Raw genomic sequence first — 25504 nt, forward strand, 5'->3', positions numbered from 1 at the left:
CTTGGGGGGAGCGGGTCACGGCAGTGGGGCCCTGGGGAGGCTGCAGAAGGGGTCTCCGGGGGGAGCGGTGGGGTTTGATGGGGTGCAGGGGCTGTGGGGCTGGGGTGGCGGCTGGCTGTGGGGCAGGGGGCGGCTGTCATGCAGGGGGGAAGCAGCCAGCGATGAGTCTGAGCCGTGGGAGTGAGCAGCGAGGGGCAGGGAACGGCCACTGGCGTAACTGAGGRGGGGAGGACGCTCAGGATTATTAATACATTATTTATACCGCAGATTTGTACATGGCAACGCATGCCTATTGCTTCCCCCCGTCTTTACCTCATCTCTGCCTGTGCGTTACCGCTCCTTTTCCCCCGTACTCACCCAGCCTGTACATCTCGGGGGCAGGAATAATGCGTTTGGTTGTGCTGGGGCCTTTGGGTGTTAACGTAACGCAAGTAATAAGCTAACGAGAATGAGGCAGCAGGAGTATGAGGGTGGTGAAAGGCAAGCCGAGCTGCAAAGAAGCAAATGGTTTCTTCCGATACCTCCATAGTGATGTGGCCTTAAACTTTAGCACACCTAAAAGCATGACTTTGTTTTCCTTATTCTCTCAGGACTTTTCTCCCCGGGAAAGCAACCGAGCAGTAAGTTAGAAGGTGAATTCCAGTATCTGGTTCCCACTCTTTCCCCATGTGGGTGCTCATCAGTGCTGCTTTTGTTTTGTGTTTGATTATCTGCTTCCTGAGTGAACTTAAGAGGCRCTAATGTATTCACAGAGGGAGCTGTGGCAGAGAAGTTGCAAGTCTCCTGCACCGTATAGGCAAGACCTAAATTGTGGTTCCATAGGAAGAAAGGTGAAGAATAGGATTTTGTGTTCGGTTTRGAGAGGGGTGAAAATCCTGTGAAGGATGTAAGGTGGTTTGTTTGTTTGTTTGAGGACGCTTCCTGCCCTGTCCGCAGGTGTAATGGTCCTTCATGTATATGTATAGTGATCCTGTAGCCTCAGAGGAATGAATGCCTGCTGGCATGCCACCTTCAAGGGCTCTCAATTCGGATCAATTCTCTTGCAATCTCTGCTTGCCATCATCGGGCCATTAGAGAAGTTTGTTACACAGAAGCTGTAACAAAAGCTTTCATTGCTGCTTTTGGGAGCCATTGTTAATTGATGGGGGGCAAACTTGGAACAATGGGTAGAAATTTCTATGCTGACTACCTGTGGGATCTGCTTCAGTGACTTTCCAAAGGGTAGTTTGATTTTGAGCTCTTTATAATGACCATTTTTCATTAACTTTGCACTGCATTTCCTACTGCAGGCCATAAATTGAAAAGATATGGCAGCTGCAAAATCTTTCATTTGAGAAGGGTCCTATGGTATTACAGATCTTGAAACCTTTTGCTTCAGCCCCTGCCTAGAAAGTTAAAGGCAGATGATGTTGAATATTTTGTCATAGTGTTTGACTCTGGATCCTAATGCTTTCTGAGAAGGATTTGCTTACATGAGCTGGGGGCATCCCAGTATGCAATCTGGCTGAAATACAGGCCTGTATTCGTGAAATTTTGGGCTAACTATTTAGTCTGGACGAGGTCTAGTGCAGCAGAAAGGGAAGCCGATATCTGTATTTCGCGTGAGGGTTCTTAAACTCTTCGTGGTCGTAGCGAGCACTGAACTTCTTAATAACCTGCCTTAGGAAGACGGAGCGTAGGAAAGCATGTCACTGTCTGTATTTAGATTCAGGCATGACCGAGTAAAAGCAGCATCTCTCCAGAAATGCATGCTTTCAATATTGATGCTGCCTTCTAAAATCACTTGAAAGGTGGAGGGGAAGATGTGTGTTTTGACAGCACCGCAGCTTCACCTTCCTTCTTTTTTTATTTTTTATTTATTTATTTTTTAAATAGTCTTTGAGCTGTGAGTAACTGAAAACCCTTCCCCTCTTCTGCTAACGCGTCAGAATGTTTGCTTACAGCATCCTGGTTGTCTTTGCCATAGTCCCTTTTCACAGAAACTGCCAGCGTGTTAAACCTTGTGGTAGTTCGGGAGTGCAGGCCAACTCCAGTAGGGTCCTGCCTGAAGACACCGAAATGCCATTTAGATCCATATCACTCATTCTTCCTCATGACTTCTCAGCTCAGCTTTTCCACTGTTGGACTGTGTTACTCTATGGACTAATATGCAGTACATGGGATTTAAGTATTTATGTTTCTTACTGTAATACTCTATTTAATAATGTAGCTTGTTTGTGTGTTAAATGCCTGCAAAAGCRTATGCAGCTAGCCTTAACTTTCAGGCGCAAGCTGCGTGAAAGTTGCATATAACTCCAGCAGCTGTTCTGCTATATATCACAGATTTATGACCGTAGCAATATCTGCTAAAGTTATTGTAGTTAAAGGTTTGCCAGGCTAAACTCCTTTTCTAAGGAGCATTGTCTAATGCATAAGGTTTTTTTTTTTTTTAATTGTAGGGGTTTTTTTGAGGGGCATGTAAATATTTTATGATTTTGCTGAGCTATTGTGCTGCAACCCCTCAGCAGAAGATTCTTGTTGGATGCAGGACAAAGGAGCTTTAAAGGTGACTTGCAATATGAAGAGGGTGTATAGGTACTGCATTCTTTTATTTTTGTTTTTAATAATGGAAGATCTGAGACTTAAAACATATAAAATTTGTTCTTAATTGCATTTTCAAGCCTTGGATGCATGGAGGGGTGACTAGAAGACAAAGTGAGATCTTTGCATCAGGATTTCAGATCGCATTGATGCGCGTAAAGCACTAGACATCTTATCGGAAATTCCCAGTACCTGTTTATTTTGAAATTGAGTATAGAAAACAGAGTGTGATAAGGAAGCTGTGGCCCCCTTGTGAAGAAAACAAAAAATGGTGGTCTGTTGTTTTATACCGTGTAAGTACACATAAACACACCGTGTGGGGTTTTGTAACATCCTCACAATAGATACAGGAATGTTTTGTCATGTGAAATACTTAGTTTTACTCCTTTGTGCTGCAAAATGATACACAATTAGCTTGTAAGAGGTACATGTTTGAGAATAGCTAATGCTCAGTCGTGCTCTGCATAATGCATTTGGTGAAAGAACAATAAATGTGTGGATTTAAACAGAATATAGACAGCTAATTATCTCTGAAGTTAAATGTTCAGTTCATTCTTGCTCAAAATAACTAAACTGAGGAAATACTGGGGTGAGGGGAAAAGAGTAATGCTAAGAAACTTACTGGTCTTTCAGTCCTAAAATGGTTCTTTTGTATTGTACGGTTTTATGATCCTTTATCCAGTAACATGAAAGGAGTAGTCTAGGGCAGAAAAAGAAGCTGCTTTATGTAAACAGGGATTTCAGTGCAGGCATTGATATTAGACTTTTTCAGACCTGTGTTGGGAAAACCAAGAAGGCTGCTCTCGCTGCTCTCCCTTCCCCACGTGCACACGATCCGTAGCCCCGTGTATTAACTGTTCCATTGTTTGGTGGAAGGAGCTTCTGAAAACCGATTGTGTCGATTGAAAAAAAAAAAAAAAATCAGTTAGGCTTTTTGTGCTGCGCTTACTGTTGTACGGTGTGTTGTGTTCCTTTCTGACACAAGATAATAAAGCTAACTGACTTGCATCGGAATATTTGGCCTGCTGTGTTTTGTGGGGGATAGGAACCGTTTGGGCTCAGTAGCCCATCAGCCAATTTCTGATCTGTTTCAGGTCGAAAAAGTTAGTTCTTCAAACACAAATGATTGAGGCCTGTATTGAGCATAAGAGATATCAACAGTCTTATTTTGTCCTGCTATAACTTAACAGGTATTTGCTTAAAAAACAAGTATTAAGGTTTCGGCGCTGCATAACCTTTGTGTCCTCCCCTCTGGGATTCAGCGGTCTGTGAGAAATCTGGCTGCGCTGGCGCTGGGGGGAAGCGTTGCGAGTACACATGCAAACCCGAGAGAAACTCTTGGGTATTAGCATGTTCCTATAGGTAGTGGACATCTGAAACCGACTTCTCTAAATGTGGCTTGAGGAAAGATAAAATACATGATTGAATTTCTAGTGTAATTGTCACTTTTTTTTTCTTTTTTGGACACCATCTAAAACTGAGGTGAATTCTTGCGTGAGTACCTTACAAAGAGAAGGGGTCCCAGCGTTGTAGGTAAACACCTCTGTCCTCTGAGGCCCTAGAGTCTTGGAAGCAGGAATTTTTATTTGAGAATGATTATAAATTACAAATAGAGCGATTTATTCCAGTGAAATGCTGCTGTGTGTACTCAGAGAGGCTCATCTTAGGTGCTTGATCAACAAGATTAAAATAGCTTGGTAAGGGACTACTTAACTCAAAAGCCAATTAGCCAGATGCTACTGTACAGCATGAATTACGCTTAAGCTGGGGGTGAGGTGGAGGCCGGGGAGAGCCTTCTACGCTACTTGCCTGAAATCCCCAAGCGACAATGGTAAAACTCTTCCTAAGAAGCAGGCGTATTCTTTAGAACTTAAGATTTCACAGCAAAAGCATCTTCTGTAGACTAATAGAAAATCCGGAGAAAATTCTCACTGTTTATCTTATTTTCCTTCAAATAGGGAGGTATCAAGTTCTCAGAATTTACTGAAATATCAGTCCAGGCCGTTTTCTGTGCTATTCTTGCTCTGTGGGTTGGTGATTTTAAAGTCACTTCTCTTTTGACTTGGTGTCTGTAAAATTTTGGATATGTTTTCCTTCTTTCTTAAATAGAATATGCTGATATTTGCGCGTTTCACAGAAATGTGCATTTCCAGTGTAACTTGAAAAATTTTATGTCATCAACTAAACAACGGCAGCTCTAGGAAGAGGTCAGTCGCTGAGTCAGTGATGGGAAGGAGCTGGGTTTCTGGGGATTTTGTTGTTCCTGTAGCAATCCTGTTTTAATTGCAGTATTTTAATCCTGCAGATAGGTTTCTTAACATTTTTGTACTGATTCTTTCTTGGCTTCGTTGCTTCTAGTGAAGTATATGGTACATTATATAAGACTTATATTGCCCTTATCTGAAAGAGTTCACCACCTGTAGCAAGTTTATTTAATTTATTTGAACTTGCCCTAATCTTTGCTATTTTACTAGTCCTGGAATTTCCACTTCTATTGTTTAAAAAAAAACAACTTGTTTTTTACAACCCTCTTGCACTGATCTATTTAAGGTTTTTGTCTAATGCTCATGCTGCGATTTTCATCTGATTTGCTGTGAGAAAGATACCTAGTTAAATGGAGGTCACACAACTTTCTGAACCTGTATTCTAACATAAACTGGAGTTGCTTTTGACTGTCTGACCCTGCATTTTTATCATAGGAAATATCAGGTGAAATTGCAGTATTAATTGCATTATCAGAGTGTCAAGATTTGCCATTATATATTCATCAGATGCATCAGTGGTTATTTTTCTTCAGTCCACTGCCTTATCACTTATGTGCATGTCAGAGTTAGAACTTGGCTTGCCAAAGAGTAATTCAGAACTCTTTGTATGTTATTTGTTTTTTCCTCTAAGACTTAATTACTCGTTATGTCTCTCTTTTGAAGTGGGTAAAGGTAAGGTTTAGTATTTTAGATAAGGTTTAGTATTTTTCAAGCATTTTGAGAATTTCTAATAACTTCTTTTCTGGCAACTTCTGTTTTTTTTTACATATCGTTGAATGAGGTGTTCTTTTAATTATTTACTTTTCAAGGATTTACATCCAGAAACAATTTTTAAGTATACCTTTGTTGCACGAATTAGTTTGAGACAACTCGTGGGAGTTCACAAAAAGCACTCTCAGGGATGACGTTGCAGGTTTTTTAGTTCCTGTGTATTTCCATGCTCCCTTCTGGATTAAAGAATGATTTGCTTTATTTAAAAATGAAATGAAACAGAAGACGCTAAGGCACTTTATTTTTATTTTTTTAACTCTGAACGGCATATACTGGCGGTGTTTAGTATCACAGGTCAGTGCACGAGCACTTTCAGTCTCTTGGACTGAACAGGCGTTATCTTGAAATCACGGGACGCATTCGAAGGCTCCCAGTAGCCGTATACTTGTATCGCCTCCAGTGCGTTTCCTGGTCGGGGATATAAAGCAGCCAGGCGGGGAAGTGAAACTTGTATGTAATCGTACAAACCAAGGCACATCTGCCGTGCTGCGTTACCGGCAGACCTCCGTGCCGAATGTGCTGGCAATCTGGAGGAGTAGAGCCGGTGCTCTGTTATAGCCTGGAAGCACAATCCTTCCCTAAATTCTCTGGCTTCTGTGGAAATCTTGGGTGTTTTTGAACAGAATTTCCAACGCCACGATTTTTTTTAGGCGGTATAACAAATGAAGGCATTTAATTCTGAGAGCTGGAGGCGGCAAGACAGGAGTTTGTAACTACCTCTCATTTCAGGACTCTATTTACAGGTAAAGAATTCTTTTGCATAGTCTTTTGAAAAGGCGGCGAGTGTTAACTCGGTCTCAGCTCTTAAAGCTGTCTCATGCTTAGATTATTTGGGTCACTGGTTAGAAATAAGTTTTGAACTCCTGCATAGCTAAGAAAGGAAAACTCTAATAATAGGAAATGTCTATTTTTAAGTCAAAATACACTTGTTAGGATCCTGTTGATGAGCTGTTGGGCAGCGTCGCTCGTTCTTGTATCCCATCAGTGTTGCTGCATTCCTCAGGCTTGTAAACCATACCCGGGAATGTGGCTAGAAAAAAAAATCCTGATCAGGGTGGAGGGGAGTTGAGCTTCCAATTATTTGTTAAGCGAATTGCATTTCTTTCTAAATGTATATGAGTATGTGGGTTTCACTAGGAATGTACATAGAGTCCCAACATTTACTAAAATATTTTTGTGCATCTTCAGTTATGCTCATTTTACATTTTGAAATGGCATTTTTCGTGTGTGTTTTTCACACTTCATTACGGATACGGCTTTGAAACGAGGGCCAGATCCTTCCTTGGAGTTAGACCAGTTTGCTGTGGCAGAGAGGTCTCTATTGTTTCCTTACGTTGTGTATCCTGTTGTTCTTTGTTTAACCTGTCATCCTGTTTGATGTGGCGCCTGCCATCCCCGCTCTCCCTAGCTGCTTGAATCAGAAACACAGTGAGCACAAGGAAAACACATACATGTAATGCCACAGGAGAACTGTCCCTGTTACGGTCTTTGTGGGGGAGGTTTGTATCTYGTCCTCTGCTGAAATAAACAGAGAAAACGTTTAAAATTTGTATGCTGTTAGGTGCTGGCAGCAAAGTGAATTTTATTTTCTCTAGGATACTCGCCATGTGAACACATGAGAGATCTAAGAGCTCACACTGTAATAAATATTGTCATCCAGTGTAGGAACCACGCTCTCGGTCCACTGTGTATAATGGCTCTTGTGTTAGTAAATGCTGGTATTTGTTTAAATGTTTTTTTTTATGATGGGTTATAAACCTTCCTAGTCCTAATGCTTGCATGCTTAAGTTAGAATGTCTTACAAGTGCCATGGTAGCTTTGAATTAAGCCTGTTGAAACTACAAATTCTTTAGGGATCTTGTTGCTTTATATTTAATATTGCTTTTTTCTGGCTAGTTGTTTTGCAGTGCCTTTAAACAAAATACGAATTTTACTCTTAAGCATGAGCGAGTCGACTTTGATAAGCTGCGAGACTTAGTGTATGCCTTTGGCCAGTACAGCAGCAATCTTTTTATTTCCTTTCTTTTTCTTTTTTTCTTCTTTAGAACTGGAAAAGACTGATACCAACTGCTGCAGTCAGGCTTCATGACAAGAAGTTGCTTTTCAGAGGAAGAAGCTATAGTGCTCTGCTGGCTTGTCAGCAGAATCCTGACAACTCCAGACCCGATTTGCCCTCACAGCTGGGATTTTGCCATCCCAAAACAGATATTTGCCGTTTCCTGAATTGATACAAGACGGTGTGTGAATTACAACTGCCAGCTACGTTATTCAAGGGCGAGGACTCTCTTCCCCCCCCCCCCAGTATAGCTGGGCATTAGAGCAAACGTGCTGAGATGTCTAAAAAGCAAAATCCAAAAGGTAAGATGCATGTGAATGTGATATAATCAAATGTCAATAAACAACATTATTGATTTCAAAGTTATCAATTAAGAAAGGGGTTAATTGCTTTTGCTATACTCCTTGCAAGGTTGCTAATGTCACTTGGCAGCTTACTGTCACTGTCTTAGTGAAACTCTATAACTGTTGGGTTTTGTAACATTTTTAGTAGCATTTCAATTGTCTAACTTGACAGTTCTGATTTCATAAGTTCCTGTATATTACTAATTTTGCATCTCTTTCACAGTTGGACTTCTGGGAAAAAACAATTTTTAGTAGTTGAGTTGTTAGAGGTAAACTCATCTTTTACTGGGATCACCAGTGGTATTAATGCAAGACTCTCTGGGTATGGCCAGTATGAATCGGAAGGGTGTTTGGGTCGCTCACAGACTTGACTGCGCCAAAACTTAGAAGTTAATCTTATTACCAAGACAGCCCTTTTCTGCCCTCTGATTCAGAATGCCCTGTGGATTCCGGGGTTTTAACGCAGGGTTTTAATGCAAGGTTTCTGCCCTTGGTTTGCTAAGATTCGAGTTAAAGAAACAGACCACTGAATCAAGGCTGGATAGCTCAGCCTGTGTCCTCACCTCTTGGAGATGTGATTCAAACTAGACTAATTTAAATCCTTTTCCTTTAAGATAGGTACAATGAACAACAAGCCTAAGTTAGCGAGAAGCTTGTTCCCTTGCTTTGTTTTCAAATACACAGTATAGTTTTCCTTTTTTCTGCTATCACATGTTAAGTGTTCAGTGGCAAAGCTGTTCTTGCATTAAGGAGCTTATTTCAGTGAGAGATCTTATTCGTTGCATGCAAAACATTAATTCCAAAGCGTGTGTGTGTGGTGGTGGGGAAGAGGGGGATTGACGGCTATGGTTTTCTTTTTTTTTCTTTGAACTGACTACTAATTAATAATTTAACACGGATGGATTTGACGATCCATGCCCTCTACCTAAAGAGAAGAGCTTTTGTTCTCTGTAGATTTTTTTTTTTTTTTTCCTAGCAGCTTTGGCATAGAAATGGTGTCTACCTGAGGGGTCCAGCTTTCCTTTGACAGCTAAATCCATACTTGATTCGAAGCAATTAGTAACACTTATGGAAATTGTTGTACGCTATAATTTGTGAATGATTTTTAAAATGCTGTATTTATATCTGTGTTTGGAAGCCTGAATACTGAGTCATTAAGAAATTGGCCCCTATGTGCTGCTGTAAACCTTGCTGTTCAGCCCATTGTTGCTGCGTAAACGTGGAGAGAAAAATGCATCTTGAAGCCGCAGAAAAGAATTACTGTGGCTAGATAGAGAACCTGCAAGAGAAATCTGTGGGAGAAGAAACATGAAAAGCTGTTACTCTGAGGGAATTCTGGGGTTTGGCATTTGCCAAACGAGAAAGCCGACACAATTGCTGTTCTCAGTGATGTTCAGAATAGACTGTCATATGGAGAACCTGTTGGGAAGTGCTGGCGTGTGTTGGGTTCCTAAAGAAAAGTGGAAGGATTGTGGGCGCAAATATTTGACACCGAACGAGAATGCAGAGTAAACTCTAATTTGTTGTGCCGCTCAGGGATATAAAATACGCCCTGCTTTAGGAAGCAGCCTCATCTCCAGGCTTTGGAGTGACAGTGTGGATGTAAAGGGAAGGTGAGAGCTAAGGCTCTAGACTCTTCTGCTTGTGTCCTGTCCTGTCTGGACTGTGACTGCATTTTCAATTATTACTTTTCTGCTGTTCTAGAATGTTAATGTAGTCAACAAATATTCCCCAGTCCTTTGTAAAGGAATGTACCTTGGCCAGGTAAGGAGTATCTTTTCGGTTTCTTTTTCTTCCTAAAGCAAAACAAAACCCCTTTACGGTGTAACAAAGGGTCAGTGAGAAGTATTGAAAGATATGTAATGAGAGAGAACTATTTTTAATAACGCAGCAGTTTTGAAACCGAATCAAAGTCCACCTGTTTCTTGTTCTTAGAAGTGCCACAGAACAGAGTGAACATCTGAACAATTTGTTCAGAAGGATATTTTAAGTCTTTTGAAAATGTATATGCAAAGTTTTAGCACAGAATCATGTTGTACTCCTCAATATTACTGTTATATATAACTCTTTACTCAGAAGGCGTATGCTGAGGAGAAAAAAGTTAAATCTCTAAACCAGTCATGTAATCATCCCCGTTCAAAATCAGAATGCATCCATCAAAATGTAGGACCATATCCAGGTTATACTGAATGCTTCATTTCAGCTTTAGTATATTCTATAAGGAATATTTCAGAAATTCAAAGAATTTAGTCTCAGTGGTACCAGATCTCTAAAGACATGTTTTTCCATAGTCTAGTAGTTTTGTTGATTTACTACCGTCTGAATTCCTCCTTTGGTTATGTTTTCCCCCCCGCAAATAATAAGCGTGTGTACTCCCTCTCATCACCTATTCTGATTCAGTTAATTGATTTGAATGAAAGCAGCCACCAGGTTCAAAATGACCGGTGACCCCAAGATACAGAGCCTGGTTTCCAGCAGACGTGTTTTTAGGCATGCCAAATTCTGAATAAAACAGCACTCAGACTCCTACACGTTTGGCTACGTCAGGGAGCCGTTTCAACTGACAGAGAGGTGTCCTACACAAATTGAGTAAAGGGGTAGAGGTCTTGGATATAAGTCCCTGGAAAGGGAGGATTACAGCTAGAATAGTGTTAAGCAGCAGGGAACCTGCACACAAGAATATTTATGAAAGCCCCAAATGTGAGAAAAATTTCAATCTAAGCTCATACTTTGTTTAACAACACATCAATCAAGTAGAAGATACCGCTCAGCAAAAAAACAGGCTTTACCGATTGTTGTGTTTGCAAGCTGTTTTTTCGGTTTATATGTTCAGATCACTCTCTGGTCGACTGCAAACTGGGAGATTGCTGAATTGCACTGCAGCTCAAAACTTGCTGTGAGTTACGTTGAAAATGAACAAAGCAAAATGCAGTGCGTTTATGTTCTGTAACTTGATAGTCAGATTTTGGCTTGTGAGTAAACTTACGTATATGATATGAAGGGAGAGCATGTAGATGATGTCAGAAGTTGATGTGTACTTCAGCTGCATCGCTGCTTCAGTGTGTTGAATGTGAATAACTTTTTAAGAAAAAATATTCTGAAAATGTGCAGATTTAATTTAATTTTTCACTTCTTACGTGTAGATGGAAACCAGATAGGGGAAAGACAATGTCCTGCAGTTTAAATTGCCTTAATGACTGTTTTTTTTACTTTTCTGCCTTAGCTCCGCTGAAAGCTATCCCAGATTGTCTTGCTTCGCTGCTTGTGTATTCAAAGAAAAGGTAGTGCTCAGGTTAAAACTGCCAGCTGTGACAATTGCCTGTAAATTGTAGAGCGCCTGCTCCTGCTAAACCAAATCAGTGATAACTGGAGGAGTAATTAGACCTGCTTTGCAAGTGTTTCTGCCTAGCTCCTGGAAAGCAGAATGCGTGTTTAGGAGAACTGTGTTAATACTATTTCCCTGTCTTTGTGGCAGAAATCMCCCTGTTTTGTGTCAGGCAGAAATACCCAATTTTAACAGCATAACTTTYGGCATGTTTTAGCTGACTTTGCAAAAACTTTTTTTTTATGTTCCCCCACTTTATTTTTTTTTTTCTTCCAGGCTCCCAAATGAAGTAGCCTTATAGCGAAAAGGCAGCCCACTTTCACACGAAAGCGAACTTTTCCATTGCCATACAGCAGYCATCTAACTTCTGTGGGAGATCAGATATCTGGAAGGTTTAATTTGCTCACCTCAGAAAGAATTCTGTGAATTGCAAGTCCAGCTGTTGCCTGCATAGTCGTATTCTATCTATAACACAATAAGTTTCTTCTTAATTAAAATCTAATGARCTGGTAGCTTTCATATATCGGGTTTTGACTGAAAGGGTTGTGTTTATATTGCATGCTTGGACCCTTGAAATTTATTTGAGAAAATAAGCAAGAAAGCGGTGTTTCTTGTCTAGACAAAATTCTTATATGCAGCTGCCATCCTCTTGGCCTGTCTTTGCAATACAATARTATCACAGTGGTGTCTTTGGGGCATTAAAATAGTTTCCACAACAGCTGATTGAGGTACCAAGCCCTGGTTTTGTATGTGCCCAAGCAGCAAGCATGGACTTAAGCATGGACAGAAATTGAGCAAGTATAGTTTATTAACCAAATGGTCCTAATGATTCTAATCTCAGTTTAGTTTTTACTTATTAAGTTCTCTCCCCATGAATTTACAAGTTTTGGTACCTCTGCCTGTTAGCAAGAACTATGCTTACTTGAAAAAAATAGCAGTWTATGTTGAAATAATTCCTAAGGAAAAGCACAATGCATTAGAAATGTGAAATGCAATCCGTATTTAAAAACTCGTGGTGATCTGCTTGCTTGAAGTGCAATGTCTAAAGTTCTAGGGGCGGTGAAATCACAAAAGAATCCACAGAGGCAAACTTTTATGTAGCACTTTTGCTAGAAAAACTGTTTTTTAAACATTTTTCGTACTTCAGTGTGAAAGTATTACTGTATGTACAGACTGATAGAATAATGATATTCTAGCTACTTTACCTTGTCCTAGGAAGATACATTAATTCCTGTCCAGTCACCTCTGCGGTATTGGAGGCGGATGTCTAGTTATTCTTACAATATAGAGACAGGTGAAGATACTTGTAATTAGAACAAATTTGAGATGCTCTTAGTGGGCAATGAGGTGCCATTTCTTTAAGAGCTTTTCATTTCATATTAACTGAGGCTTTCTGTGCTGTCCCTGGGAGAGTCAAAGTAGTTACCATTGACCTGAAAAGCCACAGTGTCTATAAATGTTTCACAGCTTAACTGAATCTTTATTGCATTGAATTTTAAGTATATATGCCGTCCAATTCCCCRCAGTCATTTGCTTGCTAGTTTCCTGACTGGGACAGGAGGAAGCATCTGGCGTTCGTTTGGAGCGTGATTTTTAGACCTGTGGCAACAAAGAAATCGGAGACCGTTGCTCCTTTTGGGCTTGGCTAATTGGAATACCCCRTATCATGACTATATTTAAGCTGAGTTCTTTTGAGCGTTGCGTCTGGTCAGGGGCGATGCCGTTAAGGCCCGTGTCGGTTGGAGGGGACCCCGCAGGTCGCTGGAGCTCGGCGCCCGGTGGTGAGCCCTGCCCTTTGCTGCGGAGAGGCTGCGTGACGTGGGGGAACACGTGGCCGTTGGCCCTGTTGGCCATCCCAGGGCTGGCTTTCGGAGGCTATTCTATCTCGCAAACTTCTCGTGAGCGAGAACATGGGTGTGGTGTCAATGAAACGCTGGGTGAATTTAGAAAACGCACGTATACCGCCTCACTGAGTACAGCTGTACCTTTTCTGACAGTTTGTCTTCCATAAAGCTGTTTGCACGAAAGCCCGTCCCGTTGTCAAGCTGTTGCTTTAGCTGCTGGTGCTTTTATTTTTTCCATGTGTCCTCTTCTGAAAAGGCTGCACTCTGAGGCGCTACAGTATGCATTCTGGGTTTTTATTAAAAGAGACTTCCCAAGTTTGAAAGTGTCTGTTAGTTGCGTAAATACCACGTTATCTAAGGATTTCAGCAGTATTTTACTGATGACGCTGAATAGGCGATTAAAGGCTTTAAAGCTTTAAGCATCCCGAGAAATGCTTGCAGACAGTCGCCAAGGCTGGTCATTTCTTTTGTGCTGCGGCCGGTTGTCGTTTGAGAGTGCGGTTTGAAATGAATGAGTATCACAGCGCAGCCCGTACAGCTGCCCGTCGCCGCTCGGAATAGTTGGCCAGGAGTCAAATTGGCTTGACTTGGGGAAAAAAAAATAGTGGCTCCTGTTTCAACTTTCTTTAGATGTTGAATGTGAAGGTGTGTTTTCTTTTGTGTTTCCCAGGAAGTAGAACAAGCATTTGTTAGGTCTATAGTCTTAATTCTTGCACATGCTTTGTCCAGAAAGGACTAATTTGCAGGGTTACGTGAAGAGCAGACTGAAATAATCAAGCAGCATGACCATTTTGGTAGGGTAAGTTCTGGTATCTTCAGTGTTTCTGTTTAAGAGAACCTGTATTAATCAGGCCAGTAAATAGCACTAAAACACAAAAGTAAATGATTTGTGATGAATAGTTTGCTACTGCCTCATTTTTCTGGAGGAAGCGGTTATGAATGGAGAAGCAATTAAGACTGTTGACATTGTCTCTGGAGTTTATCACATCGAATCACCAGGATAGCACTGCGTGGTGTTTGTTTTAATGCAACAGAGATCTGCTCGAGTTAATATCTAAATGACTCGTCATATTGTTTGTGCGTGATCAGAGCTCTGGCTTTGGAACGGCGCTTTCCTTTCCCACAAGGATGTTAATTCCCCAAATCGTGAAGTCACTGGTGGGAGTCAGGATTCTGTCCGTGAGGACACGAGTGTTTTAAATTCTGTTCCTTCTTGCAAATACCCACTATCACAAGAGACCTGAACGCCAGTAGCCCTTTTAATGATGCTTGGGAGTGCTCGCGGGCGATATCAAATGTATGCGGCGTAGCAATGGAAGTTTCTGTTGCATAATTCTTGCATGCTAAACAATTTAACACCAGGAGGACTTGGGCCATGGAAAAGCAACTGGAAGGTGCGGAAAAGCTCAGTCCCCTGCAAGAGCAAGTGCAAATGGAATTGTGGGAAAGGGATGGGACTGAGTGGCTGAAAATGTGCTCCGCAGGGGAGCTGAATTTCATCTTTCCTGGYACCTGGGCCCTTGGTGGCTGCTCTGCAATGAAGATTTTGAAAAAAAATTGCTAATTCTCCCTCAGTGATGGGAGTCTGAAAGCCATTTACAAGATTAAAGACTAGGAAGTTGGTAACTCTAACTTCTGTGAGCTTTGGAAACTTGCGAAAATCTCGCTCATGGGGCTAAAACGGGTAAGGATGGAGCGAGGAAGGATTTAACCATTCATCTGTAGCCTCAATAAGAGGCTGACCTTTCCATCATGTTCACAATTCTGTCACTGTATTTGGAGGCATCTCAGTTTAAATGCTACATCAATGTCTGAGAACTGTGGAAGTCAATGGTGTGTCTCGAAATCGAGTATGAGTTATTTAGAGGAGGTGAGGGAAAGAACGTGAATCAGCAGCTTGGAATATCAGCTGAACTCGAACAGAAAGGGCAGCAACCGYGCGAGCCTCCCTCTCCGCGCGGAGCGTGCCTCGCTCGCTGCAAGCGCCGCTTCCCCCCGACAGCCCCCAAAGCCAGCTGGCCGTGGTCGCTGCAGAAACCTATCTGAGGAGCTTCGCAAAAGCACTGGTGGTCTCAGTGGTAGTGTGCTTTCAGTGATGCCCCCCTGGGAGATGTGTCTTTGTTTTTGTGCGTGTATGTGATGTTCCTGAAAAGGCATTAGTGAGCCAGGAGGGAAGTCGAGGGTGCGAGAGGGTGCTTAAAACCTCTGGAGTCCTGCAGCTGGCTGCTGTGGAGGGGCATGTATTCTTTCTGAGATCAAATGTGGCTAAAATATGGGGTCGAAATACTCTCTGTCTTAATGAAACACATCTACAAACAGCTTCATCCCTTTTCTTTAGCAAACCTGATATTTGGGCTGTTCAGACCTTTGGCAACAAAAGCAGGTGTGAKTTTACAATAGCAGCCATTCATAAGGATCTCTAAGTAAAATGGTAGGCCCTGCACGTTTATGTGACCTTTGCTCGCTAGCAAGAAGCAAACCTGTCGGTGATGACTGTCTCAATTATGTGTCTCTTTTGGAAAATAAGCATTACCTTGGAGATCACAGCTGGCAGGGAACACAAGCTGCTGAATCTTCAAACCCATTTATCAGAGTCCTTGCCATTCGTATCTCCAGGTGGATGAAATTGTTAACTGCGCTGCCTCGGGCTCTAGTGCTGAGGGTGTTGTTAGCTCTTTTTTTTATTGGGCTCAGTAAAAGTACGTTTAGCCTAAGATTAATACAGAAATATGAGAGCTGCACTGGACTGCTTCAATTTTCTTCATTGCTGTTTCACACCAACCCTGTCGGTGCTTAAATTTGTTGGTTTGCAGTTTTGATCCGCACCACTCTTTGGTTTGTTTGTGTGTTTGTTTAAACTGGCCCAGAGCTGAGGAATGAATCAGAATTTCACTGACTTAAAGGACTTGGAAATGTGTTATAACTAGCTACAAATGCAGTTAAGGGCAAACCAAGTTCAACTGCGATTACTTCATAGTACTCTACTTTGTTAAACAGAAGCTACTCCTCAAACAAGGTGGGGATATCATACGTTTTACTCTCAACAGCTAGTAACCCTCTGTTAACCATATGATAGAATTAGCCAGTCAACACTGTATGCTTGCAGGAGTTCAGTAGCAAGCCAGAGCTGACCTCTTGCTTCGCATCTTTCTAAATGTCTCTCCGTGTCCGTTATTCAGAAGAAGGCCTCCCTCTCGTTTGTCTTCACAGATCCGTCTGGGTTTATTTTTGATGTGCAGTCCAATACTGTGATGGCCCAAGGAGGAACCTTTGAAAACATGAAGGAGAAGGTAAACGTGTCTTCTGAGACTTTAACTCACCACATGCCGTGGAAGAACTCGGGAACACTGTAGCTTTATCTGGTCTCTGAGATGAAGTATGTTTCTGCCTGGGACCTAACAGTAGCTCTGTCAAAAGCAAATTTTAGTCAGGCTAAATTGTCCTGGCATATTAACATTTTATAAGGAAGTGATCAGTTGACTTTTGYTTGTCTGTTTTGGGGTTTTTTTGCCTGCTGCAGAAGTGTTGTTGCAGATTCCAGGTGGGATAATGCGAATGGTTAAAGTGTTACCCCTGTTTTTTCTTCTTCCCTCTAGATCAGYGCAGTGCGTGCGATAGTCCCTAACAGGAGCAACAATGAGATTGTCCTTGTGCTACAGCATTTTGACAACTGTGTGGACAAAACAGTGCAAGCCTTCATGGAAGGTAACCCTGGGGGTTCTGTTGCATGGCTTCATAACTTGATTGTACCTACCGTGTTTATCAACTTACTTCAGAAGCAAGAGTGTTTATGCAGAAAGGGCTATGTGCAGTATGTATACCATGTAGCAGGGAGCTCTTATAGCTTTGCAGCACAGCCAAGTATAGACCTTCCCCAGAAGGATAACTAGGAGATGATTCTCCTACCATGTTTTTAGTCTGTATTCATTCCATTAGGGGTCAAGGCAGAGATAAGCACTTGATAGTTCCTTAGATAAAAGAGGTTAGATGCTCAATTACAGAAACTCTTGCTCAGGTGTACAAAAATGGGAATGTCTTCACCTATGATAGTTGTTCTTTGTACTTTGAAACCTGACTCGCAAATCTTCTCTTGGGTCTGGTTGGCATGCTGCATTTAGATGGATTTTCTGACCTTGGAAAAACAGGCTGTTGCTGGTGACTCTGCCTGTCGCTTTGCTGGTCTTATTTCCACGCTGACCATCACTGACAACTGTGTTTGCCTCTGGCCCAGAGAAGGGATGACAGCTATTCCTGAGACTCTGGGCATCCTGATACAATCAGTGTCTCTGGGGAGAGAAAGCCAGCAGATRTCTGACCTGACCGCAACCTTTGCATTCAGAACATGCTCTAGCAGGGTTTTAAGTACCTAAACCTTTAGTATGACAGAGCCAAAAAGAGGATTGCTTCCTGGAAACAGCTGGCACTGTGTTATAAGGGAGTAGTCCCGCTCAGCAGTGTGTTTCCAAAGCAAAAATGAAACTGATCCTTTTATTGCATCAACTAAGAGAAACGAAACTTAGGTGGAGGGAAGTATCACAGCTGGCTCCAGGTATGGAGGTATTTACATATTACCATGGAAGAACTGGAGTTGGTGCCTTGTCCACTACTCATCACTGCATTTTGTTTCAGGCAATGCCAGTGAAGTATTGAAAGAGTGGACTGTAACAGGCAAAAAAAAGGTAATGCTTTTAAATATACCTTCCTAAGGTATTTATCATCTTACTTTCATTTTTTAAAGGATGAGGGAGCATTAATTTAGAATACAGAGAGTAGTAGGCATTCCTCATGATTTAGATGAGAAAAGAAACCAAAGAGCAAATGTGTATATTGATGTAAGCGGAACTGACTCCTAGAGGTAGTCACTAGGGTGTCAAGTTTCTCACTGCTAAGGGCGATGATTTCCATGGTAATTTCAGTATAAGTTGTAAACATCATCTAGCCACATATGCATTTAATTTAGTTGTCATGTACATTATGCTGAATGTAGGATCCGAAAAAAGCTTCCAAAAAAACCTTCCTATCTTTGCAATAGCTTTTATTCTGTTGACTCACTACAGGACCCCTAATCTGCACACCCAGCCCCACAGTGAAGTAAATCTTTATCAGGTCCATTTATTTCAAGAGAGTGCTGTAATTCACTGTTCCGATAGTCATGCCGTTCCATTTTTCATCAGTAACCTTTGGAGCTGAACAGTTGCATTTAATGCTGAGCTCTGTGGAAATACATTACTTTGTCATGTAAGCTTTATTTCTTGAGTGTTTTGCCTAGTACTTTGCTCAGACCTCTACGAAAGGGTTAAATATAGACTTGCAAAGTTTCAGTACTTACTATTGTAACATCTAAATCTACCAGGACAAGAATAAAACCATAATCGTACTTATTTGAATACCTGAAAAATACTGGCATAAAATAAAGTGGAAAAATTCTGACTAAATAGCAATGTGTTGGGAAACATGAGGGAAGTTTTGCTAGAGTAAGATCTAGAAAACCGTTTGGTTGCTGAGTAGCAACCATGGTGCTGGAAACTGCACCTTACTAGTTATCACTTTCGGAAGTGCCTTGGCTAGTACTCTAGATGATAGCCACAAACCGAACTGCTGTTTTCCATCAGTTATGCAGCATTCCTCTGTTACCCAGGGCATTAGTCTTATTGGCACACCGTCAGAGGGGATAATGTATTTGCACCTTATTAATGCCACTGTATCTGTCCTCATTGTTAAATAAATCCCTCCTACTGTTAATAGGATCAACAGTAAGGCTGGCTGAAAAAGAATTTAATTCAGCTACTTTCAGTCAGTAAGCACAAGCTTAATTTTCCCTTCAGGATTTAAGCTTAATATTTTTTCCCTTTGTGTTGTGGATATTTAATTCTTAGAACAAGAAGAAGAAAACCAAACCGAAACCTCCAGTTGAATCGAGCGCTGGCCTCCCAGACCCCAGTAAATTGGTGTCCACTGAAGAGGAGCAGTCGGCAAACTCTGAGAAGGGTGGAATTAACGGTTACCATGTCAACGGCTGTGCCAACGATACAGAGTCTGTGGACTCACTCAGCGAAGGTTTGGATGCACTTTCAATTGATGCCAGAGAACTAGAGGATTGTGAATCTGCTGCACCAGACATGCCTGATAGAACAGGTTGGTCTTTATAAAGTATTGTAGGAGACAGACACTGAGTGTTTAAAAAGCAAAGAAGCTGCCTTCTTTTTGTTGCTTCTTTGTTTTGTGTCAGCTTTGAATATAGATTTGTTTGGATAGTTCTTCAGAAAAGAACAACTCACCTTGATTTCTCATTTTTGCTTCTTGTTGTAAAGAGGCGGTCAATGTTCTGCTAACTTCTTCACTTTCCCCTTTAAACGAGTGTGCTTTTCCACAGCAGTGCCTGAACTAGAGAATGGAATAGCAGACTTTGACACAAAATCGCTCATCATGCATCCTTCCCAGAGCCCTTCGTCTCTCAGACAGCGGCCTGAGCAGAGGAGCACTAGCAGGTCTCTGTCCAGAGCAGCAGCAAGCAACTCAACTCCCGCTTCCTTGTCTGTAACACGGCTGGAAGACATTCCAGTTTCACCTGCAAACAAGAAGTTAGGTAAGGCCCTGAGGATCTGTGCACTCTTGAATGTCAGAGCAGGTTGCTACTGGCAGAATTCTCACTGCCTCTTCTGTGGTGTCACTGACAGACATACTGGTGAGGCGTACAGGACTTTGATTTTAATGCAAGCTAGCATACTTCTTATTATCTGGCCAGTGACTTGCACTCTACTCCTCCTCTTCTCTATGCACAGCAGGAATCTTGACAGCAGTTTAGATGTAATGCCTGGAGCAGCAAACCTGTATGTGTGAGAGAAGTAGGGGAGGAAGCAGTCAGTCACGCTGCATATGTTTAGCCCATTCTTCTGTGCTCCATCACAGAGCCTTTAGGTTCTTTCTCATCATTTGTGAGAATTTGTCGAAAGGCCAAAAGTTCTGACCAAACCTGTTACAAAAAGTGACAGCCTCCTCCTACTGGAATTTTTTTTCCTTTCATGTGCTTTCTCCACAGCTTAGTTCTCATGATAACAAGTGAGGACAGGAGGGACCTCAGAGACCCCAATTGTGAACGTGGTTATTATAGTTAGCTTAGTGAGATGAGGTGGTGGTAGTTCACTTGTTGCATGGAAAAGCTGTAATGAGCAGTTTCTAATGTAGCTTGGCAGGSGTAACTGCACTCCAACAAACTCCAGAGAGCACGAGCAAGCTGATATACCCTTCTGGAGAGCTGAGACCCAGAGACTAACCTTTGCAGCAAATAAACAATCCTTTCATCTCTCAATTTGAGAAAATAACCTTTTGTACAGATTTAATTTTAATTTCCAAAAGACTCCTCTTCCCCAGGTGAACAGTCATTTCGTATCGTTCAGGGATACAGTTTGTTGGTCTTAGGAGTAGACTTCATTTCACTTGTCTCCAGTCCCTCGTGCAAAAGCAGCTCAGAGATGCATTTGATTTTTCTCATGTGCTTAAAAACATGGACAGATATCCCTGCCTATGGAAAGAGATTTTACAAGCTCTGGGAAAACTTCCCTCATAGGAGAATCTCTAGAACTGCCCCTGCTACACCTAATTTGTAATGGGGAAGGAAAAGAAGGTTTTAAAGCCAGGCAGTGTATGGTTTTTAAAAAAGAGGGAAAGCCATCTTTAGACTTATCCCTTCTGGGAAGATTTAACAGTCTGATTGACGTGGCTGTTTGGAGTTTTCTCTGTCTCTTGGTAGGTTCCAATATTGAAAAATCAGTGAAGGATCTCCAGCGATGCACTGTTTCACTGGCACGATACCGGGTTGTGGTGAAAGAGGAAATAGATGCTTCCATTAAGAAGATGAAGCAGGTCTTTGCTGAACTGCAGAGTAGGTAAGTTAAATATAGGAACAGATCCAGGTGCTAAGGATTAAGATCAATAAATTTGGAATAAGACTTCAGCTTTCCAGTCAATTAGTGACTTGCTTGCTTGTGTTTGCCCTACTGCTCAAGCACTATACTTCAGAGTTTGAGAGGTCAGCGTGGTGTAAAGAATAAACTTAAGCAGTACTGGACTCTGCAATGTATTAGAAGCCGCCTTTGCTGGTGGGCAGCTTGGCAAGGCCTGCTTTAAAGCTGTTGTCCCACACGTGCAAAGAAATATTAAAAGACATGTTCAAGGCTTCAGTGCGTCCACTGGAGTCTGTGACAAACTTTAACTTTATGTCTGTGCAAGACAGTTACCCTGACTACTTAAAGTCATTTTAGACACAGATAATATGAGGAACTCTCCAGGTAACATACTGTAATTTAGGTACTAATATTAATTATGTTGGAAGGAGAACTGTTTGGAGCTCAGAGTGCAGCAGTATGTGTCTTATTGAAACAAACATTAGTCTTTGAAATTTTCAAATTAAGATTGAATATAACATGGAAGAGAGGGGTCCTTTGAAAGGTATAAATACACATTAACGATCATTCTGTACAGCAGTACTTCCCCCTTTTTAAGCCAAGCTTTTAATACTGTGCATGATGTTCCTTGCATGTGTAATCAAATTTTTAATGAACACTTTTATTGGTTTGGATAAGTACTTTAAGATGATATTCTGCAAGTCCTAACATCAGATACGTTTGCTGTCTCGGCTGATTGAACCTATTTATGAGAAATTGTTCTTCTTGGTTATCCAAATATGATTGCTTTTGGTAAAGAAATACTCATAAGAAACTGCACAGAGAGTTCTTGCCTGAAGTAACATCTCACAAGCAGCTAAAACACTACTATCACACTGAAGGATTAAAGTAGATATTTGGCAGACTTGCAAATCTGTGTCGAAAGCTGTCTCTGATAACTGTATGTGGCCTCAAAGGCAAGAGTATTTAGTTGTAGTGATGTAAAGATAGCTGTATTGTGAAGTCTTTTAGCGAAGTTACATGTTCAGTATGGTCTTTTTTCTTGCATGCGTACTTGTCTTGAACGTTGCCATCAATAAGTACTCTTCCAAAGTAAACTGAGTGCTGTCATAATATTTAAATTCAGCAAGTGCTAAAAATACTGTTCAAAAGTCACATAGATGTTTATAGACAACTTTTGAACTTATCAGAGGAGACTACACCAAACCGGGAGGGGCGGGGGCAGGGTTAAAGGTGCTCCAGTGCCCTGATCTGCATTTTCATGACTTCTAACATCTGTGGTCTCTAAGCAAAACCAGGACATGGAGTTCTCAGCAACTCCATTGTTTTGGGAAAGCTATAATGTAAAGCAATTTACCCTGTCAATAGCTGAGGGATTCGTAGCCCTAACTCAAGTTTATGTTTATGAATGAGAATATTTTATTTCTTAGTTTTGTTAGTGGTTTTGTCTAGTGAGTATATTCAATATTATCACTATCTACTTTTTTTTTGTTAAGTTTTCTGTCTACCTCTCTACACTGTTAAAATATCTGTGAAAACCTCTTATTGGTAGGGAAAATGCCACTCTTTTGGCTAAAGCATCTGATTCTGTACAAGTAATTCCTTGCCCTTTGACTTGTGTTATCGTCTATAAAACACTTGCGTCATGTTCTGAAAGGTTAAAGACTCAAGTCCAGTTTAGCAGCATTGCTCCGATAAGCCGAGACAGGACTGGCGTGAACCAGGAAGTGCAGTTCCGTGAGGCAGGGATGTGAATGCACATTTGGAGCGTGGCCATTGGGAACCTCCTTCAACAAATGCCAAGTGAAGTAGCTGCCCAGCAGGATGCCATGTCTCTACAATTGATAAGAAATGACTCTGCAGCCAGGTCCATTCAGCTCCAGAAGAAAAGATCACTTTCCTTTTCCTGAAAGTGATGCAGTTGCCACTGAGCTGAGATGTAAATACTTCCTTCACTTTTTTTTTTCTTTCAATTCTTTCTGCTTCAGAGAACAATTAGTATATTTTTTAATCCTCTGGCACAAGACAAGATGTAGTAGTTAAATCCTCTTGCTGAATGACCTTCCCAGCTAGCTTTCTATCGGAGGAAAACCTGGTTTAAAAGCAAGTTCGGTCAACTGAAACAGGATATTTAAGTGGTAAAGTTTGGACTGTTTTAACCTGTGTGAGTAAGAGATGGCCTTCAGATATCAGTGAGGCTTCCTAAAGTTCTTGACCTTCATCATTGAAGTTTCTCACCTCTGAGATTGCCATTGTGCATCTCATGCTATAGATTGCCTTCACTTTCTCATGGCAGAGCTTCCAGGCATGCCTCCAGCCTTCTTCAGTTGTACTCAGTCTTTCTGAGATGGTTGTAGGAAAGCCTCAAGGAAAACTGACTCCATAACCCTTAGCATGCTTGTGCAAACAGCTGTTGCCCTTCACTAATAGACAACATCTTGCGGCACTATTTGACCGAGCTGGCTTGCGGCTGAAAGCATCTCTTCTGATGGCTGGGTCACAACTGAGTATTCAGCGTTATTTCATGTTCAGCAATTATCGGTGTATCTGCTTCCCCCTTTTCTTCCTTGGGCACTTCTTAAATGTCCTTTCTTAAAGTCTGGTCTTCAGATTTCTGCCAGGAACAGATGCACTCTCCATTCTGCATGTGATCTTGTCCCAGGACAGAGGAGTCAAGAAGTGAATACACGTTTCTGAAGGGGTCTGCCTCAGGAAGCAAGTTTGTTTGACAAGAAATTAGGCAGGGGAGTTCTTTCACTGTAAGACCTTTGGGGTCTGATGCAAGTCTCATCACACAAAGCTCAGGCTCAGCTACTTGACCTCTGTTCCTTAGTCAGCCCAAATGTAAAACTGGGTAAAAGACTCCAGCTGAGTTTTGCTGAGTAAATTAAATTGCAAAGAAAAGCAAGCTTTAATCTGTACAAGCTGTCAAGATGCTTGTGAATTTGCCTGCCATCCAGAGGACAGAGCCCAAAATGGCCCGGACAAACTGGGTGTTGGCTCCGGAGCAGCTGGGTGTGCGCGTATGTATTCAGGGAGGTGTCGCGCAATTGAGTTCTGCAGCCTGAGAGCAGCAAGGCTGTTCCTACCCTTGAATAAATCATGAAGGCACCATTGACACCCGTGTCTGTATGAGCTCTGGGGGATTCCTGCTGGTGACGTGGCTCTGGGCAGAATGCAGTCAGGGATATGTTTCTTCAAGCTCTGCCCTTTGGTTTCTCTGTTGCAGAGACAGGTTGAACTGCTTTGGGATCGTTGGAAACAAGGTGAAGTCTTATTAGCGTGCCTTTTGACATGTGTTGTATTTGCGCAGTTGGGCTGAGAGTGCCTGACCTGGATCAGGCCCCTGCTGTGCTACGAGCAGAAACAATTCCTGCCCTGAAAAGGCAGATGGACAGAGCGATAAATCAACAGAAGAAGCCAAATGTCAAAGCTGCTGTTCRCAGGGAATTGTTTAAATTGATCTCGCCTCAGTCCTCTGACATGCAGAATAGCAGGAGCTGCTTTGAGTTTGCATTTCAGATGCTCTGTGGTCTCCCTTTCAGATGATCGTTAAAATAAATATTCTTCCCATTTTCAAGTAAACCTTTCTCACTGAAAAAGCGTGTGGTCAGTGTTGAGGGGGCTGACCTGGTGCATTGGTGACATCTCTCTGAATACAGTTCAGTGTCTGGACTGAAAGTATCCTAAAAACTAACATGAGAGAAGACGACTTTGCTTTTATATTTAGAAAGCACAAACTGAAATGAGCCTTATTAACAGACTGGATGCTGAATGTATTCAAGTCTCTGGCAGCAGCTGAGCGAAGGTGAGCTGTAGCGATGCAGACCGCGCTGCTGAAGACATTGGAGGCACAGCTTACAGGGAAGCACAAAAGAAGCATTTACAGGGAGGGTACGTGCAAGTGAGCGTCTGGATTCATGGCCAAGAACAGAGCTACAGCCAGTGTGCTTGTGACCGCAAGGAGGGAAAGGGAGGGTCGGATAATGGCGTAGAGAGACACTCAAGGCATGTGAGGGGTTCAGCAGAGTGGATTTAATGACGGATTTACTCTCCGCACTGCACAGGGAGCCCCGGGAACTTCACGGAGGAGCCGCTGATGGGAGGCGCACGGGTCGGACGCCCAGGCAGGACTCGCTTTGTGTATCCTAAGGGCCCCGTTTATCTACTAGAGCTATTTCCTTATCTTGACTGCGCTAAGCCTGAGTAGCCGCTGGCTGCGGAGCAGCTAGACGTTGTTGTCCAAGCGGAATATGCACATCCGGCCTTGATGGGTTTCGGTCAGTGTTTAGAGAGCATCCGCTGGGTCTCCTGTCTCTGCCGGTCCCCTGGCTCCTTGCCAGCTCTCCCGCAAGTGCTCTCACTACACCTGCGTTACTTAATGCCCACATCCCCAGGGACAAGAGCCCTCTTCGT

General features: G+C 42.1%; 1 protein-coding gene across 7 annotated transcripts in view; it reads left to right on the plus strand.

Annotated features, from left to right (window-relative positions):
• SPATS2 (spermatogenesis associated serine rich 2) overlaps positions 1 to 25504 on the plus strand; it is a 32301-nt gene that overhangs the window by 924 nt on the left and 5873 nt on the right. For 2 of the 7 annotated variants that reach the window (XM_026055464.1, XM_026055462.1), the window contains exons 2-8: positions 7661 to 7973; positions 16395 to 16474; positions 16781 to 16889; positions 17814 to 17863; positions 19061 to 19319; positions 19558 to 19770; positions 20935 to 21070. In XM_026055464.1, coding sequence (XP_025911249.1) covers positions 7949 to 7973; positions 16395 to 16474; positions 16781 to 16889; positions 17814 to 17863; positions 19061 to 19319; positions 19558 to 19770; positions 20935 to 21070 — 872 coding nt within the window. In that variant the 5' untranslated portion in view covers positions 7661 to 7948. Of the gene's footprint in view, positions 1 to 809; positions 831 to 6265; positions 6359 to 7660; positions 7974 to 16369; positions 16475 to 16780; positions 16890 to 17813; positions 17864 to 19060; positions 19320 to 19557; positions 19771 to 20934; positions 21071 to 25504 lie in introns of those variants that run through there. The other 5 variants (XM_026055465.1, XM_026055463.1, XM_026055468.1 and 2 more) reach the window with 5 other exon arrangements.

The sequence above is a fragment of the Apteryx rowi genome, unplaced genomic scaffold (genome assembly GCF_003343035.1).
Source record: "Apteryx rowi isolate R43461 unplaced genomic scaffold, aptRow1 scaffold_999, whole genome shotgun sequence".
NCBI classification, from domain to species: Eukaryota; Metazoa; Chordata; class Aves; order Apterygiformes; family Apterygidae; genus Apteryx; species Apteryx rowi.